This window comes from Pelophylax lessonae (assembly GCF_965119305.1).
Source record: "Pelophylax lessonae genome assembly, chromosome: 5".
Taxonomy (NCBI): Eukaryota; Metazoa; Chordata; class Amphibia; order Anura; family Ranidae; genus Pelophylax; species Pelophylax lessonae.
The window spans coordinates 321,745,098-321,766,923 of NC_138772.1; the positions used below are offsets into that span (position 1 = coordinate 321,745,098).

General features: G+C 42.8%; 1 protein-coding gene across 1 annotated transcript in view; it reads right to left on the minus strand.

Annotated features, from left to right (window-relative positions):
• Positions 1-14,377: 14,377 nt before the first annotated feature.
• SLC22A23 (solute carrier family 22 member 23) overlaps positions 14,378-21,826 on the minus strand; it is a 273,316-nt gene continuing 265,867 nt past the window's right edge. Inside the window, exon 10 of the mRNA XM_082258072.1 lies at positions 14,378-15,456. Within this exon, the coding sequence (XP_082114198.1) occupies positions 15,099-15,456 (358 nt within the window). The 3' untranslated portion in view covers positions 14,378-15,098. The remainder of the gene's footprint in view (positions 15,457-21,826) is intronic.

The window sequence follows — 21,826 nt, forward strand, 5'->3', positions numbered from 1 at the left end:
TGGCCTTAGTCAAGGAGGTGACCAAGAACCCGATGGTCACTCAGACGGAGCTCCAGCATTTCTCTGTGGAGAGGAGAACTAATCAGGCCTGTATGGTAGAGTGGCCAGACAGAAGCCACTCCTTAGTAAAAGGCAATTGACAGCCTGGCTAGAGTTTGCCAAAAGGCCCTGAAGGACTCTGACCATGAGAAACAAAATTCTCTGGTCTGATAAAACAAAGATTGAACTCTGGCCTGATTAGCAAATGTCACATCTGGAGAAAACTAAGCACTGCTGTTCACCTGGCCAGTACCATCCCTACAGTGAAGCATGGTGGTGGCAGCATCATGCTGTGGGGTTGTTTTTCAGCGGCGGGAACTGGGAGACTAGTCAGGATCAAAGGAAAGATGAATGCAGCAATGTACAGAGACATCCTTTGATAAAAAAACCTGCTCCAGAGCGCTCTGGACCTCAGACTGGGGCGAAGGTTCATCTTCCCACAGGACAACGACCCTAAACACACAGCCAATATAACCAAGGAGTGGCTACAGGACAACTCTGTGAATGTCCTTGAGTGACCCAGCCAGAGCCCAGACTTGAACCTGGGTAGGGTAGTGGGTTGTGACTCACCCAAGGGAATACCTGATTGGTACCGGTTCTATCTGGCCCAACGGTACTTCCCGGTGACTCCATCTTTGAGATATGAGGATATGCTTATGTTAATTTCCAATATTGATTTATGTATATATTAATTGTTCCCTTGTCCTTTTGTGTACTCTGTTGTGACATTTTTTTTATATTAAAGAAATGTTTTAAATATGTTTTGTAGCAGTGTGATACTACTAATATTGGTCTTAGATGGTACCTCTAAAGTCCCGACATACGCCCAACTTTGTTCCAATTCTTGTTTCGAATGATATTGGGATGTGGTACCTCCAAATACTAAATACCCATGTTTATGAGCTATTTTGATTGACAGACTTGAACCTGATTGAACATCTCTAAAAATGGCTGTGCACTGACTCTCCTCATGCAACCTGATGGAGCTTGAGAGGTCCTGCAAAGAAGAATGGGAGAAACTGCCTAAAAATAGGTGTGCGAAGCTTTGTAGCGTCGTACTCAAAAACACCTGAGGCTGTAATTGGTGCCAAAGGTGCTTCAACAAAGTATTGAGAAGGCTGTGAATACTTATGTACATGGTATTTTTTTATTTTTAATACATTTTCAAAGATTTCAAACGAACTTCTTTTCACGTTGTCATTATGGGGTATTGTTTGTAGAAATGTGAGGAAAATAATGAATTTAATCCATTTTGAAAGGCTGTAACACAAAATGTAGAATAAGTGAAGCACTGTGAATACTTTCCGGATGCACTGTATATCCATTTGCTTCCATAATGAGAGGCCTCTTTCCCCCATACATTTTATAAGACTGGTAGCAACTGTGCTCTCTATCCTCCAGGCCACCAGTTATAAAACTTCCCTACTGTAGTTCTATTTTCAGCGAGCAGTGATGTCATTACATCACCATTTGCTGTAGTAGGCAGAACCAGGAGTTTCAGACTTCTACTGGTACGGTCCACCCACTAGAATTGTCATATATTGTCAGTAGACTCCTGGTCTGTCCAGCCTCTGAAGACCTTACTCTGTGAATGGCAGGTCTATAGCCCCTTGGTGTGTCATGCCCCTCCTACTACAATTCCCATGGCCTGATGGCAATTGTAGTTTCTCATGAGAAAAACACCCTTCACTGTGAGAAGGGTGGATATGTTGCCTGCATTAGACCTCTTCCTGATACCCGGGCAAAGCTGTTTTTTTTTTTTTTTTTTTTTTTTTTTAAAGCAGCAGTGATGATCCATTTTCTTTTTTTTTTCTTGGTTAAAATTTTGAGCTAAATGATGAGGTTGTTTATTAACTGATGTGCAATATTTAACCACTTAAGCCCCGGAAGATTTTACCCCCTTCCTGACCAGGGCCTATTTTGCGATTCGGCACTTGCGACGCTGTACCCAAACAAATTTGACGTCCTTTTTTTCCCGCAAACAGAGCTTTCTTTTGGTGGTATTTGATCACCTGTGCGATTTTTACTTTTTGCGCTATAAACAAAAAACTAGCATCAATTTTGCAAAAATAACAATATTTTTCACATTTTTTTATATGAAATTTTCCAAAAAATTTTTTTTAACATTTTAGGCCAATTTGTTTTCTGCTACATATGTTTGGTAAAAAAAATCGCAAAAACCGTATTTTGATTGGTTTGCGCAAAAGTTATTGCGTTTACTAAGGGAAAAATTTTTGTGTTTTTTTTTTTTTTTTTTAACGCATAATGGCGGCGATCTGCGTTTTTTTTTTTTTTTGCGACATTGCGGCGGACAGATCGGATCCTTGACTGACATTTTTGACACTTTTGGGGATACCAGTGACATTACTGCAGTAATCAATGCTATACATATGCACGGTTACTGTAAAATGACACTGGCAGTGAAGGGGTTAACTTTTTTGAGAGGGAGGGGTTATGTGTGTCCCTAGGGGCGTGATTCTAACTGTGATTGGCTGTGGCTTGAGGTGTATGAACAGTGATCAACGGTCCTACATAGTAGAACCGTATGATCACCATTCATACACAGGGGAGAATGACAGGCGGCTTGTATACATTAGCCGCCTGCCTTTCTCCCGCTTTATCGGACGATCGCGAGTGACCGGCGGACATTAGGTCCGCCGGTCACACGCGCGGGGGGGGTCTGTGACCGCGCCTTCGGCCTTGGCTGCCTCCTGTGTAGCAAGAAATACCTACTGTTGGTTGGACAGGCTAAATAAAAACTTAACCCAGGATAAGACTCAGGACTTGCAGGACTCATTGTAGCTAATTGGGAAGGCAATAGCCTACCTGGCGGATGCAGCTGTAGAGTCAGTAGTAGCTTCAGCCAAGACAGGTGCCCTCTTAAACTCAGCCAGAAGAGCCATCTGGCTGAAGGAGTGGGAGGGAGACCTTACCTCAAAGACAAAACTCTGCGCCCTGCCTTTTGAGGGATCATTGTTATTTGGTTCTGGGTTGGATGAGGTCCTAGCCAGGTCCTCGGAAAGGGGTAAGAAATTTCCAGTAAAAAGGAAGGATGTTCCCAGGAACAAAGTCAAAATAGACGAAAAAGGGAACCCAACAAGAGATGGGGATTCAGGAAGGGAAAACAAAGGAATAATCTGCTCTTTCCCTCCACAGCAGGCTCAAGAGACAACAAGTGACGCCAGCGTCAAGGTGGGAGGCAGGCTGAGCAAATTTCTCACTCAATGGAGAGAAATTTCAGTCTCCCCATATATTTACAAACTCATTCAAGAAGGTTACCGCCTTCAATTCACCTCAATTCCACCCACCACAATTACCTTAACCCAGGTCCCCAAGAAACCCCAAGTCAAAAAGGCTCTGCTTCAGGGAATCCAAGAACTTGCAGAGCAACTGGTAATAACTGCAGTACCAGAAGATCAACATCTTCAGGGGTTCTATTCCCACGTGTTCGTGGTCCCAAAATCATCAGGCAAATTCCGCCTAATCATAAATTTAAAGAAACTCAACAGGTTCCTGACTTACAAAAAATTTTCAATGGAAACCATCTATTCTGTACGAAAGAACTTACTAAAGGATGTCTTCATGACCACCTTAGATCTCAGAGACGCTTATCTGCACGTTCCCATCCACCCAGAACATCAAAAGTTCTTAAGGTTTGCCATAGAGAACGAGGGGATAACGACTCATTGGCAGTTCAGGGCACTAACCTTTGGTCTAGCCGCCAGTCCAAGGATATTTACGAAAGTCCTTGCAGAGGCAGTAGCACACCTACATATACTAGGGATTGCTCTGATTCCCTACTTGGACAACCTACTGATTTTTGGAAAATCAGAGAGCCAGGTAGATCTAGATACCCGTCGGGTAATAGAGGTCTTGGAGAGCTTAGGATGGCTCATCAATCTAAAGAAGTCAGCCCTGGTACCATTCCAACTACGGATGTTTCTAGGTTTCCTGGTGGACTCAAAGGCTCAAAAACTATTTCTAACCCAAGAGAAAAGGGAAAAAATAGTCTCCGCAGTCCAGGCGTTAGAGAACTCCCCATCCTGCTCCAGAAGAGAAGTTCTGAGAGTTTTGGGGTTCATGTCAGCCAGTATACCAGCTTTGGTTTGGGCACAGCTACACACAAGGGAACTCCTGTTTTTCCATCTATCATCCTGGGACAGGAAAACAGAGTCCTTGGACGAACAGGTCGTCCTCACCCCTCAGGTCAGGGAATCCCTGAGATGGTGGAAACTGCAGACCAACTTGGACAAAGGCAGGCCCTGGGGACAATGGGACCCTGTAGAAATCACCACAGACGCCAGTACCAAAGGTTGGGGGGCTCTCATAGAAGGAGCCCAGGCACAGGGAGTCTGGGAGTAGGTGACAACTCAAGCCTCCTCAAATTTCAGGGAGTTGAAAGCTGTAGGAGAGGCCTTGGAAGCTTTCAGAGAGAACATCCTCAACAGGGAGGTCCTCATACTCTCAGACAATACTACAACGGTAGTATACCTGAACAGGCAAGGAGGGACCAGATCCAGACCCCTCTTGGATCTAGCTACCTCAATCCTAGGCTGGGCCGAGGAAAGAGTGATCTCCCTAGCAGCGGTCCACATCAAGGGGGTAAACAACCTGCAAGCAGACTTCCTCAGTCATCATCCTATTCAGGAGGGAGAATGGGAGTTAGACCCCAAAATTTTCCAAAAGATAACCCAGAGGTTCGGAACACCAGAAGTAGATCTGTTTGCCACAGAGCAGAACAAGAAAGTGGGAAATTTCTTGCCCAACCTTGGCGCTTCAGTCTGGCTTACGCCTTCCCCCCCCCTGATATTGATCCCGAGGGTTCTTCAGAAACTGAACCACTCAGAGGATCTTCGGCTGATTCTAATCGCTCCTTGGTTTGCCACTCTGAAGACCATGGCACTAGTTCCCCCGTGGCACCTGCCGGTTTCACAAAATCTATTATCTCAGGGTCCGGTTTTCTGCCCAAACCCGGAATTTTTTCAGTTGACAGCTTGGCTACTGAAAGCCAACTCTTGATTTCAAAGGGTTGCTCACAGAGAGTTGTAGATACTCTCCTGCTGAGCAGGAAGCCTGTTACCAAAAAAAATCTACACTAAGGTATGGAAGATGTTTTGTACCTGGGGTAAGCAAAAAGGTTTTGCCTCCCCCTCTACCCCTGTAATCCTAGAGTTCCTACAGGATGGGGTAGATAAGGGTGTGGCCATTAACACCCTTAGGGTACAAATTGCGGCCCTCTCAGTGTTCCTTGACACCCGTCTGGCGAGAGAGCCACTAATAAAGAGATTTTTGTTAGCCAGACAAAGAGTTACTCCTTAAGAGTTCCCCTCCAAAGGTTCTCTCTTAAGTTGATGTTTTTACTGGCCATCACCTCAGCAAGAAGAGTAGGTGATCTCCAGGCCCTCTCCATCAAAGAGCCTTTTATGACGGTATGCCTGGACAGGATAGTTCTAAAACCAGATCCGCTCTATTTACCGAAGGTTGCATCTCCTTTCCACAGAACACAGGAAATTAACTTACCTTCCTTCTGTGACAACCCTAAAAACAGCAAGGAAAAAAGGTTCCACTGTATTGATGTTAGAAGAGCTCTACTCATCTATTTAGACAGGACAAGGAGTTTCAGAAGATCAAACCACCTTTTGGTCCTCCATTCTGGACCCAGGAAAGGGTTGCAGGCCTCTAAGCCTTCAATATCCAGATGGATCAGGCAGGCAATTACCATCGCTTATGAGGCATCAGGTGTCCCAGCTCCTGTAAAAATGAAAGCACATTCTACAAGAGCCTTAGCAACATCCTGGGCCGAGAAAGCAGGAGCATCCTGGGAGTTGATCCGCAAAGCAGCCACTTGGTCCAGCCACGACACCTTCCTGAAACACTACAGGATAGAAGTTCTGTCTCAACAGGACCTAACCTTCGGACGCAAGGTCTTGCAGGCAGTTGTCCCACCCTAAGGTAGGCTGGGGGTAATCTAGTATCCTCTCATGTTTGGGCCGTCCTGGAAGGCGATTAGAGAAAACTTACCGTTAGTTTACCGGTAACGACTTTTCTGAAGAGCCTTCCAGGACGGCCGGCCTACCCACCCTATTAAAGGGTGCAAACAAGTTTAAAAGGGGTAAGTACCTGTGGACTGAATGTTAAACACTTCCCTCAAGAAATCTGGTTGTGGAAGATACTTTTTTACAACTGAGGATGGAGGGAAGGGTGGGGCCTTTTAACTAGGTTTAATTGATTGTGTTTCCGGTAGGAGGAGCCTATCATCTCATGTTTGGGCCGTCCTGGAAGGCTCTTCAGAAAAGTTGTTACCGGTAAACTAACGGTAAGTTTTTTTTTTTTTACACAAAGTTGTCAATAAGATATTTCTAACACACAATATGGGCATACTTAGAATTACACCCCAAAACACATTCTGCTACTCTTCCGAGTGTGGCTATACCAAGTGTGAGACTTTTTCACAGCCTAGCCACATGGAGAGCCCCAAAATCTAAGGAGCTCCCTCCTTCCAGCTTTCTAGGGGCATAAATTACACATTTATTTCCTGCCTACCTATCACATTTTTGGAGGTCTTGGAGAACCAGGACAGTGGACATCCCAAAATATTACTGCGTTTTTTGAAAGCAAGTACCCCATGGTATTTTCTAAGAGGCATAGTGCGTCCTTTGTTTTTGCCACAAGTCCTTTGTTTTTGGAGAAGAAAATTAGAATTTCATGGGCATACTTAGAATTACAACCCAAAAAACTTTCAGCTACTTATCCCGAGTATGGTGATACTACATGTGAGACTTTCAATGTTCTCCTCTGTACAGGTGGTCAGGGAATATAGCTTAGGATAGCGTCACCCATAGCAGTCCCCATTCCTATAAAAAAGCCTAGCTTACTGGTTAGAGCTGCAAGATTCTGGATAAAATGAGATTCCCGATTTTATTTTTTTTTTCAGAATAAAGTTCACAACTCTCGGCGTAATATCTTTCACATTATACAAAAAAATTGGGCTAACTTTACTGTTTAGTTTTTTTTTAATTCATTAAAGTTTATTTTTTGAAAGACCGCTGTGCAAATACAGTGTGACATAAAATATTGCAATGACTGCCATTTTATTCTCTGGGGTCTCTGTTAAACAATATATATATATATATATATAATGTTTGGGGGGTTCAAAGTATTTTTCTAGCAAAAAATACTGATTTTACTTGTAACTAACAAGTGTCAGAAAAAGTCTTGGTCTTCAAGTGGTTAAACTGACCTGATTTAGACCCCGTTCACACTGGGGCGACCTGGTCGCCTGACAGGTCGCCTGCCATAGAGAAGCTGTGGACCCGTTCTAATAGGAGCGACACAAGTCGCTCCGACTTAGAAAAAGGGTCCGGAGCTTCTTTGGGGCGACCTGGAGCGACCTGCATTGACTTCAATGTTATGAAGTCCGTGCCGGCCGCTCCGAGGTCGCGGTGCGAGCTGCGCACCGCGACCTGTGAGGTCGCCCCGGCAAGTCGGATCACGCCAGTGTGAACGGGGTCTTAGAGACCGAAGTTAATCCCTTTGATCTAAAAGAACCAAATGATGCATTGCAAAACATATTTATAGTTCTCTCCCAGCGCTGTTGATAAACATTTGCCGGAGGCCCTTTTTAATTTTTTTTTTACAGCTGTGAGTGAACAGAGGATGGCTTTGCACTGTGTGAATTGTGAAAATGCAGGATTAGGATCGTGAGGGGGAGTTAAATTGAGATCCCGATTTTTTTTTTTTTTTTTAACGATTAATTGTGCAGCTCTACTACTGGTACATGGCTGCCCCCGTGGATGCCATGTTCACCGGCCAGGAAGTTCCAGGGGCTGAAGAAAGGATTGCTACAATGGCACACACAGTCTCAGATCACTAACCAGAGCAGTACACTGTTACCATAGTGACACTGCACTGCTCTAGTGACAATTTTTTTTTTTTTCAGGGTGCAGTACCATGCACAACACTATACTATACATTTTCTCTCCTCTCACAGCCAATTGCTGTGAGAGGAGACTTCATAGAGTGCAGCACTGGCCATTTATTTATAGTGGGCAGGCGGGAGTTGGTTAAAGTAGAAGGTTTTCTGGGGGGAATTGTCTGCATATAGCTGATTCCAGCAGCAAGAATTGTTTATGTATGTGAAAGGTTGCAGCCAAGAAGCCAGTACAAAGCAATGACAGGATGTGAGAAGTCACTGTTCGCATGTATCTGCACACCCAGCTGTTACCCACAAATAGGAGCAGATGTCTGGCCTTGGATGCAGAAAGACATTAGTAAGGGTACTGGGTGACGGGATACTGGCTTCTTCATAGGCCCAAATGTCTACCTGTAACCTTGCAGGGAGCTTCTCCGACTGATTCCACCCAACACAGTGTAGGCTCCTGGACCGAATTGCCCACTGTGAAGACAAGCCTAAAATAGTTTGATCTGCAATGTTGGCAATGTAATGTGTGGACTGAAGTGTCACCCAGCCCTACAGAAGTACACTGGGTTCTACTGTGCAGGCAGCGGGACCCAGCATTTAGTGACAGTGCTGCTGATCTCCCTTAACCTGCAGCAATCCACTTCATTAATCACTGTCTTCCAGAACAGCCCTTGAGATATGCCTTCCATTCTCCTATAGGCAGGAAACACATTGCCTCCAGCGTAAAAGACCATCCAGCACCACATCCAGTTATTGTGTTTCCTCCGGCTGGAAAGAAATGCATTGCCTTTCATAGAAATGTTTCTTTATTTTGTTTCTCTGGGACACAGCTTGGGGCTTCTAGGCTGAGTGTGTGGGTGAGAGGGTGACTGTTTAATGAATACCCCCTTCTTGGGCCAGCAGATAACTTCTTTGGAGAAGGAGAGATCTGTCAGCCACCTTTCTTTCTGTACCTGGTGAGGGTAGCAGTCATGTGGGGCAGTTAAGCACTGGTGGGAGATGCTGTTGTTCCTCTCAGCTGAGAACACTGCAGCCACTAAAGGATTCCATAACCCGGAGAATGCATTGGCGTCCCTTCTAGTGGACATGGCGTCATCACCGCATGGCTAGGTATGCAGTTCTGACCTTGTGGGCTACAGCGCGGCTGGCTAGTTCTGGGAGGCCATCATATGACGTCCTCCTGTGCTCGCGGGTAGCGCTCTCTGTGATCACAGTGTCCTGCAGACACTGCTGATTACAGATTGCGACAAAGAGCCAATCAGCAGCTCTTTACCGATTGATTAGCTGTGTCCAATCACAGCTGATCACGGATGTAAACAGAAGCCAGTTATCAGCACACCTTTGCTCGTACTGACAGGGCACTGATTATCCATGTCCTGATTATTAGTGCAGCCTCATCAGCCCACATGCGTGGATAAAAATTTCCTGTGTGCAAAATTTTAAAACTAGGAAAGCTCTTTTTTTTTTTTTTCAAAATATTCAGTATTTATATATTTATTTAGCAAAAAATTAAAAACCCAGTGGTGATTAAATACCACCAAAGACAAGCTCTATTTGTGTAAAAAAAAAAAAAAAAAAAAGCTACAAATTTTGTTTAGGTACAGTGTTGCATGGACACGCAATTGTCATTCAATGTGACAGCGCTGAAAGCTGAAAATTGGCCTGGGCAGGAAGGGGGTAAAAGTGACCAGTAGGCAAGTGGTTAACCGGTATGGGTGTAATGGTGTGGTTAGACTTGTAATACCACTGAATTGTTCCTCCTGTCTCAAGAAAAAATGTCTGATAAGGGCAAAGTAGTGGCACCCAAGAAAAAAATGTGCAAGCTGTTCTACCAAGTTGAGTTCCTTATGGAACAAGCCTTATTGTCGATCCTGTATTAATAATTTGTAAAGGATGAGACTGCAGTAGCATGTAAGAGCCTGCTAACCACAGTTCAGAAGGAATTAGTGGCAACATTTCACATGTTTAGGACTATTAATTAATGCACAAAAGTACTCTCCTAAAGTGCCACCTTCACCTGTTCCTACTACAATTCCCTTATCTAATTCTGCTGATAACATGAATGCTCAAGAAGAAGAGAACAGGGAAGAAACCAGAGAGCCTGAAGGGTCTGGTTCTGAATTTGAAAGCGATCAAGATCCAGAAGAAGGGAGTTCCAGTTCTTCAAGGTACAAGTTATCACAGCAGGAAGTGGATAAGCTTCTAAAAGCCATCTATGACACTTTAGATATTGAGGAAGAAAATGTGAAATTAAGCAGACATGATTCGATGTATCAAGGCCTAAAAAAGAAAACACAGAGTAATTCTTGTACACAAGGTCTTGTCCGAAGCCACTTTAAAGGAATGCGAGACTCCGGAAAGTAAATTCTTTTCTAATTGTTTGAAAAGAAGATTTTCATTTAACGAGGATCCAGCACTAGTTTGGAATAAACGTCTGAAGCTAGATGCCCCTCTCACCAAAGTATCAAAGAAAGCAGATCTGGCCTTTGAAGATATGGGGGTTCTCCAAGACCCAATGCATAAAAGTTTTAACTGACATATGAGAAGGCGGCGTTGAGGATACAGTAGATGCATTACAAAACACATAGACTTTCCTGCTGTTTTATGCATTTCCTCCCTTAGAGCTTCTACTGCAGGTTCTGCAGAACTCCATCCGCAAAGAAACAAATTGAATTCTAATAGCAATATATTTGTCAAAGCGGTCATGGTTCACTCGCCTGTGGTCGCCAACAGTGGCTCTGCCTTGGATCCTACCTCATAACCCTGGGCCAACACCCTCATCCTTTTGTATAAAGTTAGAGATTAACAGCCTGGTTACTGAAGAATACTTCCTAAAGAGTATGGGATGCTCATATAGAGTTATTTTGACGCTTATGGGTAATCTATAGGAGACTGCGTAAATGGATGAATTTGTGGCTTAAAGAAATTTGAAGAATTTCACCTACAATCCCTAAGGTGTTAGAATTTTTGCAAAACGATGTGAATAAGAATCCAGCCCTAAGAACCATAAAGGTTCAGATTGCAGCACTTCTTCTTTATCTGCAAGAATGTCTCCAGGAAAACCCACAAATTCAAATTTTGCAAGGCTCTTTTCAAGAAATTACTGATTAGGTTGGGAACCTGTTCAAAATAGAATCTGTCTATTGTTTTGACTGGCCTTGGCAGGGTGGCTTTTGAAACCAGAATTAGAAATCTAACCTTGAAGACAGTGTTTTTGGTAGCAATTACCACCGCTCACAGGATTAGCGAGCTTCAAGTCCTATCAATAAAAGAATCCTATTTAATAGTCCTAGAGAACTCCATAGTTCTAAAGACTGATCTAAAGGCCCGTACACACGTGCAGATTGTCGGCCGAAAGGATTCAGCCGATTTTCGGCTTGTTAGTATGATGCTTCCGACAGCCGACAGCGCACTTTCGGCCGAACAGAATCTGTCGTGCAAGCATTAAAATTTTTGCATGCCGACACCAGAACGGCCGATTGTTCGCCAGTCAGTACAGAATTCGGCCGACAGACAGCAGATTTGCAAGACTGGGCATGCTCAGAAAAGAAAACACACAGGGAAAGTTAACCATCACATGACATCACTTCTGCAGTCGGCGGACAAAATTCGTGTGCAGTCTTTTGCACTTTTCAGCGGACACGACAGCCCGGGGACAAAAGACGGCCGATTGGTCGGCCGACGATCGGTACGTGTGTACGGGGCTTAAGGTTAGACTTAGCAGTAACTCGATTTCCAGAAGTCTTCCAGGACAGCCAGTTCCCTCCCTTTTTATGTATGATGTTATGACATGTTTATTATTGATGCCATATTTTTCAGGTCTGGACATCAGTGTAAAGTTAATGGTAATGATGTGGTAGCCTCAACTTTTAACTGTAGATAATAAGCACCATTTACAATGGCCATACCCAGTGGGGAAGCACCTTCAGAGGTGTGCTTCTACTTTATTTCCATCAGCTCACACCACCTTTTTACCTCCCAGCTTCTGCTGCAACTCACACACAAGCAACCTTAATAATCTTGCTTGGCAGCTTACACCACCCAACCTCTGCTGCCAGCAGCTAGAGCGGAGAGCTCTTTAACTAGACAACACTCACCACAATGCCTGCAACCCCCACCCTCACCACCACTATGCTTGAGTCCCATCCCCCTTTCTCTCATACCCCCACTGCACAGATGCCCGTTTCTGTGCTAGCCACCATCGCACTGATGTGCTCTTCTGTACTTAGTGAGCCCCCTCAATAAAAGGGCACAATTTTACTAGTTATTTAGTTAAAAAAAAAGACTGCTTTGCTCTAGTTTTGTATTTTTTTTTTTTTTTTATTTCTGTACACATACAGTACAAATAATTTTGCGCTGATACAACCAGGTGACATGCACACATTTAGTTCGTAAGACATTTTTTTTTTCAGTATTCCATTTGAAAGCTTGTGCTATGGATGTGTACCACCAAAACTACTCCTGAATTGAAACAAAAAGATAAAATGAATTTTTTGTCCTAAAAACACAGAGGGAAAAAAAAATTAGGTCTTCTCGTCTCATAGGGATACTATTAAAACAAAAATATTTTTTTGCAAATCCAAACAGCAGGAGATGAAATTTCTTATAAATACATCTAGATTTTTGAACCAATCTGTGTACTATAGTTCATTAAGGTTCCACAGATCCCAAAAAGCATTGAATTGCAGCCAAGTATCCTTTAGCAATAATCTATAGCATTGTTTGTATAGTTACCTATCATGTTAATGCAAAATAAACTCAATTATTGTCCCTTGTGTATTGGTAGCATGTGCCTGGAGGTGTACAATTAGTGTTCTCTTATAAAAATAAATCAACTGGTGCAGTAGCTTTGTATGGCTGACCAGTTCAAACTATTGCATTGGCTTTTAAAATGATGAACATGATAGCATGATTATTATTATTAGTGGTTTAAAGAGTCTACAGTACAATGCCCACAATAAATGAACAATTGTTTCAAGGGTACTATACAAAGAGGACATTAAAAGTTACCACTGTCATGACTGAAAACAAATGGGTAGGAATGGTGCTTTGAACACCTAGTCTAAAATAGGCTAAATTTCCTCCAAAAACACTCACAGTACACTTTAGAACACATTAGTTTTATAAGGTGCATCATATCCCTATCTTTTTTTTCTTTTTCTTTTTGTAAGAGAGGATGCAGTGCACTTTAAGTCATCCCAACGGTAAAGTGGTCAACACTTAACAGTTCATTTAATGGCACTTCTTCCAGTTTGGTGAACCCATGGTTTTGGCTCTACAACATTTAGAAACATTTATTAAAATACTAACATTGAATTTCCATTTGTACAAACCCCCGACATCCCTCCCTCCAATTCACAAAACTAAACCGGCCAAAAGGTTGATTCGTTTTTGTTGAAGACTTTTTCTGATCTTTCTCATGATGCGTCAAAATAGTCACCAAAAAGCATTGTTCACATTATATAATTAACAGTATTAAACTAGAAAGCACTAAATGTAACAGTTTACAATTACTACACTTCCATGGATGTGTTCTGTACCTTTATGCCTTTGTGAAGGCCCAACTTAAGGAAAAATGTTTGACTAGTCTAACCTTGGCAGTTGGAATTCTTTTTCCTTTTTTACTGCTGAAAATGTTTTTCTTTTTTCTTGTAATGCTGTCTTTAACAGCTTGACCAGTAACCAAAAAAAACATTAACATGTTATTCCTCTGCACCATGCTATAGATTAGATTTACCTTGCATGTGCATTGTTTTGTACAGTATCTGCACTACAACTTCCAGTAGCAAATTGCCTACAAACCAGCATTGTATTATATATCAATACCCAATCTTGAATTGGGATCGAGAGGGCTTAGCGATCTTTGGATTAGTCAATAAGGCTCCCTACATCGAATCCTGAAACCCAAGCATTTTGAGAAAGAAAAAAAAATCAATTAACTTTATTTAAAGTACATTTCCCCACTATTTAATGCAAAATTTCACATTCTCTGATATAAACAACACTGTCCATGTAATGCAATTTTCATGAACTCTGGTGGTAGGGATAAAAATCTGCTACATGTCAAGTGGGATTCCAGAGACCAAATAACCTTATGGCAGTCACTAATGCCAATTTGCTTAAACAACCTGGGAATCAGTAGAGCTAAATCATCGCACAAGTGTTGGTGTAATCATGTTCTTGTTGATGAAAACCAGATCCTGGCTACAATTAGCAGGTAACGTTCTGTTCATACAGGAGGGAAGGATTCAGCAGAATTTGGCACATATTTACCGCACATCTCTAAAAGCATTCTCCCAAATGTCTTCAACGTCAAGACGTGAAACCTGAGGGGTAACCGTTAGGTGTGCTCGGTCACAGCTGCATGTCACAGGAGGAACATATAGCAGCCGACAGACTTCTTTCAAGGTAGTGGTATTTATTTCATTTCCCAATTGGTCTGTATTGCTCAAGTATTTTAGAAAAAAAAAAAAAAAACTGTATTTGAACTTGGAGTCCATTCACTCAGTCTTTACTTCACACTTGTTTATGTACAGTGTAAATGTCCTTCACACTTTGTGCAAAAAGTCTTTTTTTTACTTAAACCACTAGTGGGCAGAACCTCCTAGTGTTTAGACAAGTTGCCCCTTCATTGTGCCAGACTATTTCCAGCTAAAAGTATTTATGGACGTTTGAAACTGAGACCAACCTCCGCACAACCAACGAGTCACGGTACTTTTTTTTTTCTAATGCTATGTGGGCAACTTTTGTATTTGTTAAAAGAGAAAGAAATATAGATCGGAAGATGTAGGATGGGATCCTAAATATAAAGAGTATTGCCAATTAATCAGATTAGTTTTGCTCAAGAACGGTTGCAGTAGACATAGATTTATCTTGTGACCAACTGGAGTGACACAAAACACAACTATATTGATGGGAAAGGGTATAACATTTGTTGACAAAGGAAATGGTGGCTTTTTTTTTCTGGAATTGGCTGGAAACCATTTCCTCTTGGTGTATTTTTCTTCAGGTTGACAAGGTTTAGCAGCCATGTAGGAGGGTGCCCCAGTGTCAGACAATCCTGTGGTTGGCCTTTAAGACCTGTGCAAAGGGGAAACAAATAATAAATAGATGATGTTCTTCCACGGGACCTGTCCAGCTATGCTGACTTGATGCCGTTGACGGTTGTGTTTTCAGACACCCCATCTCCCATGGCTACAGAGTCATGCAGGCCAGAGTAGTCCTTGAGTTCTGAGTTTGTTAGCAAGAGAGGCTGCTCTCCTTTCTTGTGAGGTAGGAGAGGCTGTCGAGTGTAATGCTCTCCATCAGGGATGTTCTCTGGTAGATTTTGGTTCTTACTCTCAGGCAGCAGAAGAATGCAAATTATACAGATCAATGTGCAACAGGCAAAGATGACATGATGTAAGAAGTATCCTTTCTGATTATGAAGCTCCATGATTGGGGCTGTTAACATTCCAAAACCGGCACTGGCTAGAACCAGCCCAAGGCCACCGCCCCTATGGGACAGAAAAAAAAAGAAACAGATTTTTAATTAGACATCTTTTTCATACTGACAAGAAAGGCTTTTTAATGCACATTAAAGAATAATAAACACATACAACTGCATCCAGCCAAACACATAAAGGTATGATTAGCAGGCCTTATATTGCACAAATACAGCCTAAAATATGATCATATACAATAAAGAAACAAACATAAAACTGAATTTTTGTAAAATCTTACCTGTAAAATTCCTTTCTCTGAGTCCTCCGACAGTCGCCGCCACCTCTAAGTCATCACTGTTGGGTATTGACTTCCGCTCCGCAACAGTGATGACTTAGAGGTGGCGGCGACTGTCGGAGGACGTAAGAGAAAACTGAATGTTTGTAAAATCTTACCTGTAACATTCCTTTCTCTGAGTCCTCCGACAGTCACCGCCACCTCTAAGTCATCACTGTTGCGGAGCGGAAGTCAATACCCAACAGTGATGACTTAGAGGTGGCGGCGACTGTCGGAGGACGTAAGAGAAAAATAATTGTATCCACAGCACTATGACCTGCTCCAATTTTCTTTCCAAAGATGAATTGGAGATACACCTGCAAAAACACTATCAAACCATCAAATGGCTGGTGTCATAACTGATCACGTGCAGCACCATGGCAGTTGTAGATCAAACAGAAGCAGCTTCCTTGGCTGTAAAGGATAGGAGGGTTTAATTCTGCTTTAGGGCTGTCAGCAGATCGGTCTCTACAACTTCAGCAGTGCCTAATAGAGCGCAACCGAGCATGTACAAAGCAGGGTGAAACAGTGTTTTACTGGATTTTACACAGCACAGGCACTTATTTTTAATGTATCACATTGCTATACCTGCAAAAGGGGCCAACCTAAAGTGATCAAACAGGACCTAATTTTCTGACTAAAGTTCCACTTTAAGAGGTTAAAGGAGATGTGCAAATCACAGGACTATCACCAAGGAAAGCAGAGACTCTTAGCATGAGTACCCCCCCCCCCCCCCCCAAAAGAAAAAAGAAAAAACAACCTGGACGCATATTTTAATGGTTTTTAGTTATGGTTACCACTAGAGGGCAGACAGTGACTGACAAATAAAGGAGACAAACACTTTCAGATCATGTAGAATAAAAAAAGCTCTGACTTGCATACAAATGAGCACATCAAAGTTCAGTGAACTTGCTCTGACCCTGAACAGGTAGACACCTCCATTTCTGTTTTATATAATTATACACTATTCTAACACATAGCCACTCAATAAAATAAAAGAGAAGACTGAAGAGGGTACATTCTGCAGTGTGTAAGAGGAGATTGTAGAGTATATCACAGAAGGGACGGACATGGCCAACAGTAGTTTGTACAGGTAAGAATGCCACCTGGGCCTCCAGCCAAACTGACGAGTAGTGTAGCTTATGTTATGTTTTATGTTCTCTAAAGGAACAGGGACTATCTGGGCATTCTTCCAACTCAGACAACACAGCATGATCTTCTGAAAAACAAAGTCTCTTTTTACTAAAAGCCAACAATTGCTCTGCTGATGTTTAATTATGTTAATACTTTAGCAGTTGTTTTTGAGATGTCTAAAGCTCTCCTATGTACCTGTAGTGCTACCCCCTTAGGAGCTGCTGTTATTAGGCAGTACCAAGGCTGCCAGTCATCCAAGAAACAGTCCACACACTCCCACTCCAATGAAACAGTCGCAGTGATGGCGAACCTTGGCACCCCAGACGTTTTGGAACAATATTTCCCATGATGCTCAACTACACTGCAGAGTGCATGTGCATCATGGGAAACGTAGTTCCAAAACATCTGGGGTGCCAAGGTTCGCCATCACTGAAGGAGATGTCTTTTAAGATTTATTTGCTTGGAAAAAAAACAGGGGAAAGGAGTTTGGGATACTCCAAAATGCTTGGCCCTCAAAAGTTAAGAGGGCAATCTTCTCCTTATGTAACCATGGAAAAAGAACAGTTTCATAGTTAGTCAGGTTGAAAAAAAGACACAAGTCTATCTGGTTCAACCAAAAAAAAAAAAAAAATCAAACAGTATAGAAAATCCAACCATACAATCCCATATACACAATCCTGGACCCGCAGTTCTAGACTCACAGTCTATTATTTCACAGGTGGGGACCATGAGGCAGGTCTTTTGCCATCTGGGTACCATCACTGGTGCAAAACTGCTGATACCCTGTCACGCTTCCAGAACACTACAAAGTCACAAAGATCAGTTGTAGGTCTTTACTCTCAAGTCCCCAGGACAGCTGCCACCATCTAGCTTCCTCTGGATATGGTCCAGTGAGTGAGGCATCACCTCTCCAGACCTCAGATCCCTTGTTGTGAGGTTCAGCAATCAGTTTCTAACGGAGTCCATCCAGGCCCTCAGTCCTAACACTGCTAAGGCCTCTAATGCCTCGTTTCCACTGAGTGGTACGGTACGGTTCGGAACGGTATACATTGCGTTTCCACTGCCAATAGTACCCTTTCATGATAGGCGTGGTGTAGCAGGAAAGCTGTGATAGAGGATTCTCTGTCAACCAATCAAAGTTCTGCAGAGTGTAGCTCCACCCTGTTGGTACGGTACTAATGTGCTTGGTACCCCAACGAAAGGGTACCAAAAAGTGGTACAGTACGGTTCGGAATTAGGGTACCATTCATAATGGAAACGGCATAAATAGCGTACCGTACCGAACCGTACCAGAAAGCTCAGTGGAAATGAGCCATAAGGTGACTGTACAGTCTATGGGCTGCCTGAGAGCAGCAGCGTCTTTCTCTGGAATCCTCATAGGGAAAAGGAACCATGCACTCCGGTGTCTCAAACTATTCATCTCCTTTTTTAGCCCCCTATTGGACACCCTTCTCCAGGGATTGGTTGGACCCCGATAAATATTCAGGCTGGCTGTTTTGTATCTCCTGCCCTAAGCTCTGGAAGCTTCAGAGGCAGGAGGAAGTAGCCAAACTCCCAGCCTGTGAGACCCTGAATAGGCCAGAACAAACAATTACTGCTCCCTTGATTACAGAAGGAGCCATGAACTAAATCTACCATGCTAGGATGGTGCTACATACCTATTTGGCAGGAGTCACTGTAAGACCCGGTTCACACTAGTGCGACTTGTCAGGCGACTTGGTCGCCTGACAAGTCGCGGTGGGTCGCCTGCCATAGATTAGCACAGGACCCGTTCTAATAGGAGCGACACAAGTTGATATGAAGTCCGTGCATGTCGCGCCGAGGTCGGGGTGCACGCTGTGCACCGCGACTTCACAGGTCGCCCCAGCAAGTAGCGTCGCCCCTATGTGAAGGGGGTCTAAAACCTCACTGCATTGCTGAAAAACGGAAGAAGGGAAAAAATACCAGCATGATTGTTCTGATGGGGTTAATACAAAACACACAAGCCTCGGTATTGCTTTGTTGCTGTAAAATCATGCTTGAAATGTGAATCAGATCACAAATTGCAGGTGCAAATGATAGTGCACTTTAGAAAATTGTTACACTAGACTGGGGACATTCTCTAATGAATCCCTGATGATACTGAATACTGCGATGGGCTACAGAATACATATGTCAGAAATTAAAGCCCCGGTCTCCTATCTCTGGAACCTCTTATCTGTTTTGGGTCTGGGGCTCCTTTGTATTTTTATGGCTAGAAGTCAAAACTGGTCAGTTTTTGTCATTTATTATAAATACTTTATAGCTGTCCCTTTAATTCAGACTTCAGTGCTCTGCAGGAAACGGATATTCATGACTATCCAATCCATTTAACAAAGGACTATGAGAAAATACACAAAAACTGGCAGAACAAACACTGTGCTTGAGCAATCACATCTTACTTTCTAACCTGAAAACATATCGCATTGAATATAAATGGTTGTGATTGCTGGAGCCACCAGACAAATAAGTGTGCCCCAGGGTGTTTCTACTACACCCCCAACAGATTTAGCATGCATCAATATATTGAATGTGTTAGACTATTGGATATAACGAGTTAAAAGCAAAAGATTCAGTTCTATGCTTCATAAAAGCTACACCTAATTAACGTTTGGGATTTGCAAGTTCCCTTTGTGGGAATATTTACCAGACAACAGCATTCAATCAGGGGGTTTTAGATCTAGATAATATGTGATGCAACAACAGCTAAATTATGTGAAATAGGTCATAATGAAAACTGCTTCTCACCGCTAGTAATACGAATAATTTTTTATATATATATATATATATATATATATATATATATATATATATATATATATATATATATATACATACACAGACAGTATCTCACAAATGTGAGTACACACCTTCCATTTTTGTAAATATTTGATTATATATTTTCATGTGACAACACTTTGCTACAATGTAAAGTAGTGAGTATACAGCTTGTATAACAGTGTAAATTTGCTGTCCCCTCAAAATAACTCAACGCACAGCCAATAATGTCTGAACTGCTGGCAACAAAAGTGAGTACACCCCCTAAGTGAAAATGTCCAAATTGGGCCCAATTAGCCCTTTTGCCTCCCAAGTGTCATGTGACTTGTTAGTGTTACAAGGTCTCAGGTGTGTTAAATTTGGTGTTATCGCTCTCACTCTCTCATACTGGTCACTGGAAGTTCAACATGGCACCTCATGGCAAAGAACTCTCTGAGTATCTGAAGAAAAGAATTGTTGCTCTACATAAAGATGGCCAAGGCTATCAAAAGATTGCCAAGACCCTGAAACTGAACTGCAGCACGCTGGCCAAGACCATACAGTGATTTAACAGGACAAGTTCCACTCAGAACAGGCCTCGCCATGGTCGACCATAGAAGTTGAGTGCACGTGCTCAGCATCATATCCAGAGGTTGTCTTTGGGAAATAGACGTATGAGTGCTGCCAGCATTGCTGCAGAGGTTGAAGCAGTGGGGTTCAGCCTGTCAGTGCTCAGACCATACGCCGCACACTGCATCAAATTGATCTGCATGGCTGTCATCCCAGAAGGAAGCCTCTTCTAAAGATTTTGCACAAGAAAGCCTACAAACAGTTTGCTGAATGCAAGCAGACTAAGGACATGGATTACTGGAACCTGGTCTGATGAGACCTAAATAAACGTATTTGGTTCATATGGTTCATATGGTGTCAAGCGTGTGTGGCAGCAACCAGGTGAGGAGTACAAAGACAAGTATGTCTTGACTACAGTCAAGCATGGTGGTGGGAGTGTCATGGTCTGGGGCTGCATGAATGCTGCCTGCACTGGGGAGCTACAGTTCATTGAGGGAACCATGAATGCCAACATATACTGTAACATACTGAAGCAGAGCATGACCCCCTCCATTCAGGGACTGGGTATTCCAACATGACGACCCCAAACACACCTCCAAGACGACCACTGCCTTGCTAAAGAAGCTGAGGGTAAAGGTGATGGACTGACCAAGCATGTCTCCAGATGTAAACCCTATTGAGCATCTGTGGGGCATCCTCAAACGAAAGGTGGAGGAGTGCAAGGTCTCTAACATCCACCAGCTCTGTGATGTAGCTCTGGTGAACTCCATGCCCAAGAGGGTTAAGGCAGTGCTGGAAAAATATGGTGGCCACAAAAAATGTGGGCCACAAAAACTTTGGGCCCAATTAGGACATTTTCATTTAGGGGTGTACTGTTGCCAGCGGTTTAGACATTAATGGCTATGTGTTGAGTTATTTTGATGGGACAGCAAATTTACACTGTTATACAAGCTGTACACTCACTACTTTACGTTGTGTATTTGTATATGCTGTATACGGTGTCTTTATATACTAAGGTCAGAGTCTTGTCTAAGGCTCCATGCACGCCAATGCATTTTTCATGCTTTTATTAAACATGTTTACATCAATACATTTTTGTGCCTCTGCATTTTTGGAAAAGGTTAGGGACACTTTTAAACTTTTAAGATCAGGATTTTTGTTGGCTGTGCGTCCCAACAGGGAAATTTCCCTTTCATTTTCTGTCCCCAAGACGCAACAGTAAATTTACCCAGCAAGAGAAAATTCCCTTTTAGACAAATGTCACCTGCAACAGGTGTCACCATTAAAAGATTTCCCCACACCACCAGCTTTGGTAACAAACTCGAAAAATTTGAAATGCCCATTACTTTCTGTTCCAGTGCCAGTGGTCACCAGGACAAACTGAGACTGTAAACCCCCCCCCCCACACACACACAAAAAACTAAAAATTGACAGGGGCTTCAATACATCTGCATCCTATCCGAAAGTAAAAATGACAAGTTTGGGCTTTAAAGGACATTTAAAAGGAGAAGTACAGCCAAAGCTAGTTTGGCTTTACTTCTATGGATCACAGGAGTGCAGTTCCTTGCACTCCTATGCCTGGTTTTCAGCAGAGCAGGCTGAACTCCGCTCTCTGCTGACGTCACAGAA